Below are 12,941 nucleotides of genomic sequence, written 5' to 3' on the forward strand. Positions count from 1 at the left end.
AACTGCAAAAACTCAAAAATATCACTAAGATTGAATGTAATACCAAATAAGTTAGAGCTCAATGCTCCAGGGTCCTGCTAGCAGGAGCCGGAAAAAAGAACTGAAAGTAACTGCCTCTTGCTGTGCATCATGGGATACCGGGGTCTCTGGAGACTCTTAAAGGCACAGATTCCATTTGCAGACAGATAATGGCAGCCTATGGGGGCTTCCCTATCCATTCCTTTTCTTTTTTTTTTGTTTAGAATTTTTTTATTGCACAGTGCAAATCACCATGTTAAAAAGACTTGCATTAACACCATACATTACATCTGTCCTGTTTCCTTATTTTCGCCCCTTGTCCACCCCCCCAACCCGATGCTAAGACCAGATCTAAATACAAGGTATATTTGGTATACACATAAAATTTCGGGTAAATATATAATCGGAAAGCAAAATATTAACAAGGTCATATAATAGATCAAAACTCACACAGCTTTTATATCCAAATATAATTCTAAACCTAAATGTTCTGTATTTGTAACCACTGTAATATAGGATCCCATATTGCCACCCACTTTCTGCGTTTACGGGCAAGAGGCACACACATGTATACCATCTGCTTCAGTGGAAGCACATCTCGGACATGTAGTTCCCTTCCCGGTCCACCATTTAGCAATTTTATTTGGCGTATAGTACAAATGTAAAAAAGTCTTAAAATATTGAGCCTGTTATTTGGTAGACATTAAACTAGATTGATTTAACGTAAAAGAATGGTTAACGGCTTCAGCTGGGACTCCAAGTTTAATCCGCCATGTACTCATATGGTTATCTAGATCATCTGGGAGACAGCAAATCAATTGTTCATTTATCGTCCCAATTTTGACATTCTTATTTTTAATAATGTTTTTCATTAACTGAACTGTTTGAAATCCTTTCCCTCCCCCTCCTTTCTTTGAAAGGTAAACGCGGATTTGCAGGTATTTAAAAAAATCGTATTGCTCATGATTATGTTCCATTTGTGTTTCCCCTAAAGATTTTATAGCTGATTTGAAAAAAAACCAGCCTAGTTGCGTTATCCCTTTGTGTATCCATTTCTTCATGCACAAATCGTTGAAGATCTCGGGGAGATTACTATTTTCATAAATTGGAGTGTAGTATGATAGTCATCCTAAACCGGCTAATTTCCGGATATAGTTCCACGCCTTGTAGATGCCTAATAGTGACTTGAATCTAACTTTTTTTAAAATAATTATCATAGATGTGGTGCCATAACACACCCCTCGATTCTTTACCTAAAATAAGCTCTTGTGGTAATGGAATCTCACCATCGTTGTTTGCATCCGTATCAAGTAAGGTAGTACAGTATTTTAATATGGCTGCCCAATAATATAATTTAAGATTAGGCAATGCCATTCAACCCCTATCCTTAGGTAAAGTAATTGCTCGGAATGCTGTTGGGGGTTTCTTACATCCCCATAGGAAGCTAGAGAACATGTGGTCTATATCTTTGAACAGCTGCGATGGAAATTCTAGACAGATTGATCTGAAAAAGTGTAGAAATCTAGGTAGATAGAGCATTTTAATCAGATTAGTCCTGCCCCATATTGAAAGATGTAGATTATTAAGACAAGTCATATATTATTTGGTATGCTGCATTAAGGGGACAATATTATCATTGACAAGATTCTCTATTTTGGCGGTTATTCTCACGCCAAGGTATATTGCTTTTTCCACCACCCGTGGATCTATCATCTCTGTCTTGCTATTGAGAATGATCTGCGTTGTATTTTGATTTAATTTATACCCTGAGATCTGGCCAAACATATCGGCTTCTTCTTCAATCAGACCAATTGCATTCGCTGGGTCACTGGTGACTAACGCAATATCATCAGCAAATGCTAGCGTTTTTGTAGCCTGATCTCTGATTCGGATCAGTTGAGTCTTTGGATTGTTTTCTAATCTTCGTATGTATATGTCAATATATATATCAAATAAAAGGGGCTTACATGGACAGCCCTGTCTTGTCCCTCTTTTAATTGCAAAAATGTCTGATATTAATCCATTCACCATAACAGCAGCTGAGGGATCCTGATATAGATTTTGAACTGCTCTAATAAATGGTGCCCCAATCCCTACTTTGGCCATTGCTGCCCAGAGATAGTTCCAGGAGACCCTATCAAAAGCCTTTTCGGCGTCTAACAATATAAGGGCCATAGGGTCTCCTGAAACCTCTGTCCAGTCAAATAATGCGATGACGCTCTGCATGTGATCAGTGGTGTCCCTTCCAGGTATAAACCTGTGCTGTCTAGTTGATACTATTTTGTCAATATCAGGGGCTAATTGCATAGGTAGTAGCTTAGAATATATTTTTGGATCACATGCTATTAAAGTTATCGGACGGTATAATCCCAGCACGGTAGGGCCCTTATGTTTTTTGAGAAACACTATAAATTTAGCCTTAGCCCATGATCTTGGTGATCGACCCCCTTGGAATAATGTATAAATAATGCGAGTAATATCTCTTTTACTTGGGCGGCGAATTTGATGTAGAATTCCGTTGGGATCCTGTCTAAACCTGCAGCTTTACCAGCTGCCAAGCTATTTAGTGCGAGAACAGTTTCTTCCCAGTTTGGGATAGCATCCATAAGATCTGCCATCACTCTCTAATCTAGCATAGGTATTTTGATTAATATACTCTTAAAGGCACAGATTCCACTTGCAGACCGATAATGGCCGCCCATGGGGGCTTCCCTATCCATTCCTTTTCATCTCTATCGTTTAAAAAAAGGAGCTTTGTGAAGGAGATTTTCTATGTGTAAACTAAGTAAATTGCTAAATTTAAAAAGTTAAACTGGCTATTTTTCTCACTTCAAGATGAAGTAATGGCCAGTGTAGCCTGGTTGGTTAGGCTGCATTATTGCCTTTTTATCTCTTAAGTACCAATACAGGCCTTCCTGAAGTAAGGCAGAAGATGTCACCTTAAGAAGACAGATCTAATGAAGTGCTACGGGGTCCACGCACATGGGCGGGACTATTTACATGATTATGACTATACACGGAAATCCAAGAGAACTGTACCTTATCTACTGAGAAGTGGTGCAGGCGCCTCCCTTGTCTGCTGCATTTTGTGCTGCCATGCACCTACACGGGCACCCTTGTGCCATAGTGCAAAGGTGTCTGCATTGTGTGAAGTATGGTTTTGTGCAGGAATGTCCCTTCCTGTAGAAAAACTACTGTTTAAGGCATTCCCAATTTGTATGTGTGTTGTACAATGCAGCCTACATGCACGGACACTTTTTTGATTTCTAAGCTCTAGAAAGTGTTTCATCTTTAGAAATTCATCTCTCTGGTTCCCTACATGGACTTTGTGTTGTTTTTATGTCATTTTAAAGATATAAATATTTCCTATTTCTATGAATTTTTTGTTGGATTTTTATTGTGTGCTGTGTTTGAGTATTCACTGAATTGGCATTTTTAAATGCTTTAAATACCCGTCTCCTAGTTAAGCCTGCCTCCTCACCGTCAAGCTACCCAGGTCTGAGCACGAGAATACTTTATTAAGAACTGCACTGAGCCTTAGGCTGCGCTAGTGGCCTGATTTCAAGTGGTAATTATATATTTACCACTACTAATACACCCCTTTCCACAGATACCCATTAGGGTTGTGTCTCCACACACTCTGAGGGAGGGGTGTGTCATGGATGCACTGTAGAGATGTGTCCCTACAGTCTAACAGAGGGTTGTGTCATGGGTTGGCCAAGGGAACATGGCAGAGTTGTGTCTCTGTACAGTGCATGGGTGTGTCAAGGATACACTGTAGGACTGTGTCCCTACAGTCTGAGGGAGTATTGTCTCTTGGATACGCTGTAGGGCTATATCCCTACAGTCTAAGGCAGGGTTGTGTCCACAAACAGTCTAAAGGAGGGTTGTGCCACTAATACAATGTAGTGATGTGTCTCTGCACACCTTATGGGGGTGCCATGGGTATGCTGTAGGGTTGTGCCTCTGTACAAACTATGGTTGTGCCATGGGTGTACTGCAGACCTGTGTCTCAACGTATGGGTGTACCATGAGTACGCAGTAGGGCTGTGTCTCCGTATGCCCTATGTGTGTGCCATGGGTACAATGTAGGGTTGTGTATCTGCACACCGTATGGGTGTACCATGGGTATGCTGTAGGGTTGTGTCTCTGTATACCCTATGTGTGTGCCATGGGTACAATGTAGGGTTGTGCACACCGTATGTTGGCGCCATGGGTATGCTGTAGGATTGTGCCTCTGTACACACTATGGTTGTGCCATAGGTATACTGCAGACCTGTGTCTCAGCGTATGGGTGTACCATGGGTACGCTGTAGGGTTGTGTCTCCGTATGCCCTCTGTGTGTCATAGGTACAATGTAGGGTTGTGTATCTGCACACCGTATGTTGGTGCCAGGGGTACGCTGTAGGGTTGTGCACACCGTATGTTGGTGCCATAGGTACAATGTAGGGTTGTGCACATCGTATGTTGGTGCCATGGGTATGCTGTAGGGTTGTGTCTCCGTATACCCTGTGTGTGTGCCACGGGTACAATGTAGGGTTGTGTATCTGCACACCGTATGTTGGTGCCAGGGGTACGCTGTTGGGTTGTGTCTCCGTACAGTCTACAGGAGGGGTGTATCATGAACCTGGTAAGACTGTCACTTGACTCTTAGTCAGACCACTGGGCTTACACAGGCTACGGACACAATCTGTGGACCCTCAACGAAAGGACTATGTTGAATAAAGACTATGATTTTTGGGGTCACTTCCTGTACCTGTGCAGCGTTCCTGTGCTTCGCTCTTCTAATCCCCTCTCTCCCCCCAGGCCACCCTCCCTGGAAGCTTCCTCGGGACCAGCGATGATGCTCCTGCTGGCTGTGCTGCTGTCTGCTGTCTGTGCCATCACTCATGGTGAGTCCTCGTGACACAAGGGCTCTCGGGCTCAAGAGAACAGTAACACAGAACTCCTTCCTCACAGACTGTGGTGTGTCCCACCCACAGGAGGGTGATAAAGCTGCAGCATGTGCCCAGCAGGTGGTAAAACAGGGGTGTGGAGGCATACATGTGAAACATGCCTGGCAGAGGTACAGACTGGCCAGAGCTCATGCCAGGTGGGTGTGATGCCCACCCCAGACTGGTCAGAGCTCATCCCAGGAGGGTGTGATGCCCACCCCAGACTGGTCAGAGCTCATGACAGGTGGGTGTGGTGCCCACACCAGAGAGGACGGAGCTCATGTCAGGTGAGTGTGGTGCACGTATCAGACACATCAGAGATCATCTCAAACAGGTGTGGTGAATAAAAAAAATTCCAGCTGATGCGTCAACAATTTTCAATTCTATTGAGGACACAGAGGCCAGGATTATGTTTCTATTTCTTTACTGAAGCAAAATACAGCTGCCAATAAACTTTAAACAGCATGACCCAGAAGGACTGCCCCTTACCTGTATTCACCAATCACAGTTCCCCATATGTTTATAAATGCCCTGAACATAAAAGTCTGTCCTCTTTCTTTGTGAACCATTAATCACAGTCCATAAACTTGAACCATCGAACCAGAACTTTGTTGATCCCCTCCATCGACCTGGACCATAACTCCAACGAAGATGACTCTCTCGACGAAACACGTCAGTGATTCCTCGAGACCCTTCAAGTCTTCTTGCTCTGATCCCCTGAAATGAAAACATATGTCGTAATATTCCAAAATCTGGACATACTTCAACAACATTGGGCGAGAAACCCATAAACAATTCTCTTAACATGTAATAATACAATATTTCAATCCTTTGTCAGAAAACATAACCAATCATCACATGTTTTACATGCCTATCTAGAGTGGGATAATCCTCACCTCCGTGTCCTTAACAGAATTGAACATTCTTGAAGTGTCAGCTAGAAATTATTTTAGAGTCAAAGTCAAAAAGCTTTATTTCGATAAAAGTGATTATCATAAAAGCAGCTCAGTGTATAAAAAGTTGCAGATAAGAACAACAGTAATAAATTTAAAAGATTTTGTATCTCTGTACAAAACATTTAGAAAAGACAATAGTTTCAATGAGAATGCTTGTACAATGTTGAACTAGCCAACTAATTGATTAAATTTTACAGATTAAGCAAGTATGGCAGTATTTTCAATTTAAGAAATTTTTCTAAAAAGAAGAATTAAACAGATTGTTTTAGCTTTTTGGCTCGGATAGCCCAAGCCCAAGATAGAAATTTGGCTAGGGCGCAAGCATAGGGTACGCTACTGTCCGAAATAAGTATCCTGATTGCCGCGTCATGACTCCTAGTCCCCAGCTGACGGCATAGGTTTTTGAGCCAGACCCTCCTTGGAGTAGCGTACTCGCCGCACACGAACATAAAATGTGCCAGTGTTTCCGGTTTAACAAGACATGCTGGGCATAGCTTGGACAGTGGAGAAGTGTGGCTCAATGGTTAGAGCGGCAGACCTTGATGCAGAACGCTGGCCAGGGACCAGGGTTCGATTCCCGCCTCGGCGGGATTGGGCTTAAATTCCTCTGACCGGATATTCTCGCCTCAGTGCCGAATCTAAGCATGGGCCCCACGCTGCAACTCTGGGCAATAGCTTGCTTAGTCTCCACAACGGCCCCCGATGCACAAGGGATGCCTGGTTTCACCATGGGATGCCCAGGAGTGGGCACCTCACAAGGAAAAGCCAGGAGGGGTTCCCTTGTGGTAGGAGTACAAGCGCCGGGATGCTTACGGGTTGCTGTTCGCGCTATACAAATACAACACATTTACATTTACATTTACACATTTCCATACAGGATTTCCATCTTTTGGTAAAAGTGTTAAGTGGTAGAGTTCCCATTCTGAATCTGAAATACAAGGCCCTATCAAAGGGTTTTCCAATTGCATCCAGATACAATTCCCGTCTAGGGCAGTCTTTAAACCTCAAAAAGTCCTCTGTGAGCCTGCCCAGGGAGGTACTAGAGTTTCTTTGTGAACAAATCCAGTCCCAATAGAGCTTTTTAAGTGTTTGCTTTGGGGGTGAAGTTCTATTCAGCCATGATTCAAGTTGTCCCAACTTAGTTAATAAGCTCTTCATGTCTTTTAGCCATTTGATTTTATGCCAGCTTGGCGATGACATGATTTCCTTAAGGCCTCTGGCATATCCGCTTAGTTCTTCTACCCGCCAGATGCGGGCCCATAGTAATAATGGGCGAAATTTTGCAATTTCGCCAATCTGGGTGCAGCCAAGGTCCATAAATAAAGGAAGTATCGGGGTGCCTTGTGGAAGGGACATTATTTCTCTGCAGAATTTGTTCTCGGATCTCTGCAGAGCATCAGTGGTCGAAGAGCCCCAAAGTTCGGCCCCGTAGAGGGCAGAGCTAACACCTTTAGCTGTGTAGATCTCAAGGACTGTGCCTATAGGCCTTGTTGTACTGGAACGTTGCTCTCTCAAAAGGGCACCTGTAATCCTTTTGTGGCTCAACAGCATTTTATCTAGGTGTGGCGTCCAGTCCATTTTGTCCGATAGGCGTATCCCAAGGTAATCGAAGACCTTTACCCTTTCCAGGAGCTCAGCATTTAGGGTGGAGGAACGCACATGTTGCTTCGGTGGATTGAGGACAAGGTACTTCGTTTTGTTTGTATTTATTACCAGACCTCGTTTGGTACAAAAGGATTGAAAGTTGTCCAAAAGTCTCTGGAGTCCCATTGGGGTTTTGGAGATTAAAAGCGTATCATCCGCGAAGAGGAGGGTCGGTATGCGTTCACCAGCCAGGGATGGCTCGTCAGATGGATGTTTGAGGAGATGCTCGACCACCCCATTGATGTAGAGAGAGAAAAGGGTGGGAGCCAGAACACATCCCTGGCGGACTCCTCTCTCGACCGGAATGCTGCCCGTTTTCTCCCCTCCATGGCCCCACCTGACTGGGGCAAAGCTGTCCTGGTGCAATCTGACTAATAGGGATAGTAAATAATGTGGCAGCCCCATGTCAGCAAGTACTTTCCATAATAAGTCCCTAGGTACAAGGTCAAAGGCAGTCTTTAAATCGATAAACGCGAGATAAAGACTGCCCTTGCCTATAACCACAACCTTCCAATATACCATCATGAGCCTGAATGCTTGCTCAATCGTTCCAGTGCCCACTCTGAAACCCGCCTGGAAGTCAGAAAGGATTTTGTTTTCTTCTACCCAGTTTAGAATTCTAACTAACAGGACTTTGCCGACAACTTTTTGGCTGGTGTCTAGCAAGCTGATCGGCCTGTAGTTAGATGGGTCATCCCTCGAACCTTTTTTGTGGATAGGGACCACCTCAGCCCCTTTCCACGATGAGGGAATAGGGGCACCTTTACAAATGGCAACAAGGAGGGAATGAATCAATTTACCCCATTTAGCACTGTCGGATTTTAGCAGGTCTCCGGGAATCCCATCAGGTCCGGCCGCTTTTTGTGGAATGATAGTGCTTATTGCGTTTTCCACTTCCTTTAGCGTAAAATCAAAGTCAATGGGGCAAAATGCATAATTTGTGGTAGGCGAAGATGTGGCAAGCCCTCCCTCGTCCAAAACATCATGGCAGGAATAGAGTTTGGAGAAGTGATCCACCCACGCCTTGCTTGGGATATTGCAGGTTAGCAGATCACTGTCTGGTCTATTGCGTGCCCTTATAGTGTCCCAAAACCATTTAGAATCTTTTTTCAGGCTGGCTTCTTTAAGGGTTGACCAGTATTCGTCTTCCCACTCCCTTTTGGCTAACCGCAAAACCCTTTTGTGTTCCCTCCTAGCTGTTTGTATTGATAGTTGGGACTTCCCTTTAACTGCCTCAATTAGACGTGTCTTGGCCTTCCTGCACGATGCAGAATACCAGTCATGTCTACCTTTGGGTTTGGTTAGAGGCATGGTTTTCCCTATAGTCCCTTTTACCCAAAAAAGGTCCCCTATAGTTTTTATCGCTACTTCATAGATAGGTGTTACCTTGTCTGCTGCCATAAGTAGGTCTATGGAGCTGATTTCATCTTGTGAGCCTTTAATCACCTCTTCAATAGTGGACAATTTATTAACATTACACAAGATTTTATTCCACTTAAGGCGTCTTCCACAATAGGAGACAGTAATCTCCTGTGGACAGTTCGGTGGTACTAACGGCGCTCCGGGGGACCAGGAATTCATTAGGGTTAGAGAAAGTGAATTATGGTCACTCTCTATGGTAGGGATAACAACCATATCGATGACCGAGCTCCAAAGCCCCCGGTCCAACAGAATATAGTCTATCCTTGTGGAGTGACCAACTCTGTTGAACGTTGGGGCACCCATCTGATCAGAAGGTGTGCGGCCATTAGCTGCTCTTAATCCAAACTCTAGAGTAAGTGCATTGAGCTGTATTGCACTACGAGTCCAGCGCTTAATGGGAGGAATAGAGAGCATGGGAATACCCCACCTACTGTCCTCTTCTCCTAGATCAGGTATTCCTTCTAGGGGGAGTGGCTCATATGTGCAGTTAAAATCTCCTGCTATTATGATGTGGTCAGGTTCTCTATGGTCCCCTAGTTGGGCCTCAAGCTCCGATACTGTTGGTGAGATACACCCATTTTTGGAGCCTCTAGCGTAGACATCGTAGAGATCTACAGGTAGTCCCCCACGTTGGCCCGATAGAGAGATACCAAGGATATCTGGGTTTCCTGTCTTCTTTATGGTTATCCGGCAGTTGAGCGAGATGCTTACCCAGATGATGAGCCCCCCTGATGGCCGCCCCTTCCCTATCTTAGGTTTTACAGCTGGTGTAAAGAAGGTGACAAACCCAACACGATACAGTGGCTCAGTGCTCCAGGTCTCCTGGAATGCACAGATCTTGTGGGCGTCAATCAGGACGTTCCACTCCGGCAGGCCTAGTTTCCTAGAGATCCCCGCAAGGTTCCAGCTAAGAATTTTTATCTTGCCATGTATTGGATCACCGTCGGGGATGGTAGTAGTTTTGGGGTTAGATGGATCTACACTGTCCCTAGTTAATATGTGGGAAAGTGGTATAGCAGGTGCCACTGTTGGGGATTCGGGACAGATGGGGAGAGGGATGGTTAGGGGAACATCCTCCATATCATTATTAGTGATAGTAAAGTTTGGATCTGGAGCTTCCATGAGGTTGAGTCAGTCTACCTCATCTAGCACACAATATCTATTGGGGTGAGCGAACTGTGAGTACAAGGGGTCGAAAGGAGGGGGCAAGTTTTGCCATGGCTGTTGCCACTGATGGTTAGCGGGTTGCGGGGGCTGAAGGGGTTGCTGCCACTGCTGAGCAGGCTGATAGAGGGGTGGTGGGTGTTGGAAAGGTTGTTGCCACTGAAGACTAGTATGGTGTGGAAATAGAGATGAGAAATGTGATGGTTGCTGCCAGTGTTTGGTAGTATGTTGCGGGGGGTACACAGACCCTCGGTTATTTGGAAAAGTAGGCCGATGAGGATTTAGTCTTGGCGGCATGGGAAGAAAGTAAGACAAAGGGAGTGGATTAATTTGGGTAGCAGGTCCACTGTTGGGTGTATTGCATATGTAGCTGGCTGCCCCTATGTCCCTAAAGTTAACTGTAATTACATCCCCTGCTATTGTTTTCTTACTCCTGCCCACCCAGTCCCCTCTACGCACAGTAAGAATTTCACCACTCATATGGCTAGGTAAAGGTTTGTGTAACTGGAGCCACTGGGCACATGTATTTCTTAGCTCTACAAAGGTTTCTTTTACTCCCTCCTTCAGTGGTGGAACAGCTGTCAGCACAACCACGAAAGGAGAGACTTCCGGTGGCAGGCTGATTGACTTAAAACGTGCCTGTTTTGACTTAGAGCCTTCGGGCTTGTTTGTAGAGAGAGGAGCTGTTGGGTTGGTGGACTTTCCTTTAAGATCTTTTGCTTGTGAGATGGTAGTTTTATTTCCATCAGCAGATGGTTGCAAAGCCGGAGTAGGACCCACCGCCTTCGGGGTAGATAAGAGTGGGGGTTGAGCAGAGTTATTCCCTGTTTGGGACAGGTGTAGTGTGGGTGAGTCCTTAGTAGCTAATAGTATTTTGGCCTTGTTGGATGTGTCTTTAGGGAGCTTGGCGCAAGGTGAAGGCTTGGGAAGTGTTTCTTTAATCCCTTGAGACTGGGTAGACCCAGACCCATTCATCTTATTAGGCCATTTCGAGTTCATTAGCGACGTAAGTCTGTCAAGTTTGGAAATTAAGGGCTTAATTTGCGCTGCTATTGTGGCCTCAAGGTCCAATTTTAGATCTATTACCATATTTTCAACCCAGCAGGGTATGCCTGATGCCGAATGCGTGGTAGGCGATATCAGGTTATGGTTCCTGGCTTTAGCTTTGGGTTTTTCCTTAGTCTTAGTCTTGGGCGCAACCTTTGTAGGAATAGTAACCCTTCCCCCGGAGTCGATAGATACAGGAGCTGTTCCTTTATCAAGTTGCCCATCTAGACTCGGTTCTGTCTTGTCAGATGGCTGACAGGCTTCTAGATCTGGGGTAGCTTCAAGATCAACATGAGACGGATCGGAGTCAGATTGGGTGACTGACAAATCAACAGCGTTCGGTACTGTGAATGCACCAGCGGTGGTCAAGGGTAGGGGTAAGGAACAATTGTTCAAAGCTTGCTGGGAGGGCGAATTTGCGTTTGCAAGAGAGCCCAAGGACGAGCGCTTGGCGTTCATGAGATCCAAGGAAACTCTTTTTTCCAGCAATATAATACTTTTATCGATGGTTTCATTCACCCGTGAGATAAAAAGATCTATAGGTCCAGTCACTTGTGCTACGGCCATGGCTTTTTTAGTACAGCTTCTGGTTCTATTGCGCATAGTTGACATCTGTGGAGCTGGACCAGATGCAACAAAGTTGACCTCACAAGAACGGTAAGTGTTAAGACTGGGAGGCGGCCACTATGTATTTGAGGAAGAGATGGAAATCACAGTGCCGCCTACCTTGGGAATGGATTGAAGGCGAAGAAACAGGGGTTCAGGGCCTGGGCCGTCCTCTGCCGTCCTTGAACGGCCTTAAACGGCCCGCTCTTTGCCCGGTCTTCGCCCCGTGCTCCGACCCGCGCGCGTCCCGCGTCGCGGGTGAGTTTGTGTTGTTTTTATAGGGTGATTCTAGGGGCGTGGTCTCCGGGGGAAGAGGCGCCAGCAGCAAGGTGGATTCTGGGCCTCGCAGTCCCCCGCTAGGCTGTTCAAGGAGACGCCCTTTCCAAGCACTACTACCTGGGCGCGGTCGCGCTGGGAGCAGATGATCTACCCGCCGAATGCGGTAGCGCTCCCACCAGCCGACTCTGCCACAGGGAATGCGCTGCGAGCAACAGTTCAGGAGCTATTTCCAAGGTATTCGAAAATCCGGTTTCTGAGCGGCACCCACGCAGCGGGTGTCGCGAAAGGTGATATAGAGAGGCCAATTAGGTGGGCGTGGTCTCCGGGGGAAGAGGCGCCAGCAGCAAGGTGGATTCTGGGCCTCGCAGTCCCCCGCTAGGCTGTTCAAGGAGACGCCCTTTCCAAGCACTAATACCTGGGCGCGGTCGCGCTGGGAGCAGATGATCTACCCGCCGAATGCGGTAGCGCTCCCACCAGCCGACTCTGCCACAGGGAATGCGCTGCGAGCAACAGTTCAGGAGCTATTTCCAAGGTATTCGAAAATCCGGTTTGTGAGCGGCACCCGCGCAGCGGGTGTCGCGAAAGGTGATATAGAGAGGCCAATTAGGTGGGCGTGGTCTCCGGGGGAAGAGGCGCCAGCAGCAAGGTGGATTCTGGGCCTCGCAGTCCCCCGCTAGGCTGTTCAAGGAGATGCCCTTTCCAAGCACTACTACCTGGGCGCGGTCGCGCTGGGAGCAGATGATCTACCCGCCGAATGCGGTAGCGCTCCCACCAGCCGACTCTGCCACAGGGAATGCTATGCGAGCAACAGTTCAGGAGCTATTTCCAAGGTATTCGAAAATAAACATATATTCGCCTGGCGAATTCTTGC

General features: G+C 46.1%; 1 protein-coding gene across 3 annotated transcripts in view; it reads left to right on the forward strand.

Moving 5' to 3' along the window:
- The window catches only part of LOC147729458 (peptidoglycan-recognition protein SC2-like), a 72,848-nt gene that overhangs the window by 23,033 nt on the left and 36,874 nt on the right, over nucleotides 1-12,941 (forward strand). For all 3 annotated transcript variants that reach the window (XR_015308312.1, XR_015308311.1, XM_086954328.1), the window contains exon 2: nucleotides 4,825-4,910. Coding sequence is in view for 1 of the 3 variants with exons in the window: in XM_086954328.1 (XP_086810454.1) it covers nucleotides 4,859-4,910 (52 nt within the window). In the remaining 2 variants the exon portion in view is untranslated. The remainder of the gene's footprint in view (nucleotides 1-4,824; nucleotides 4,911-12,941) is intronic.

The sequence above is a fragment of the Lissotriton vulgaris genome, chromosome 2_1 (genome assembly GCF_964263255.1).
Source record: "Lissotriton vulgaris chromosome 2_1, aLisVul1.2, whole genome shotgun sequence".
Lineage (NCBI taxonomy): Eukaryota > Metazoa > Chordata > Amphibia > Caudata > Salamandridae > Lissotriton > Lissotriton vulgaris.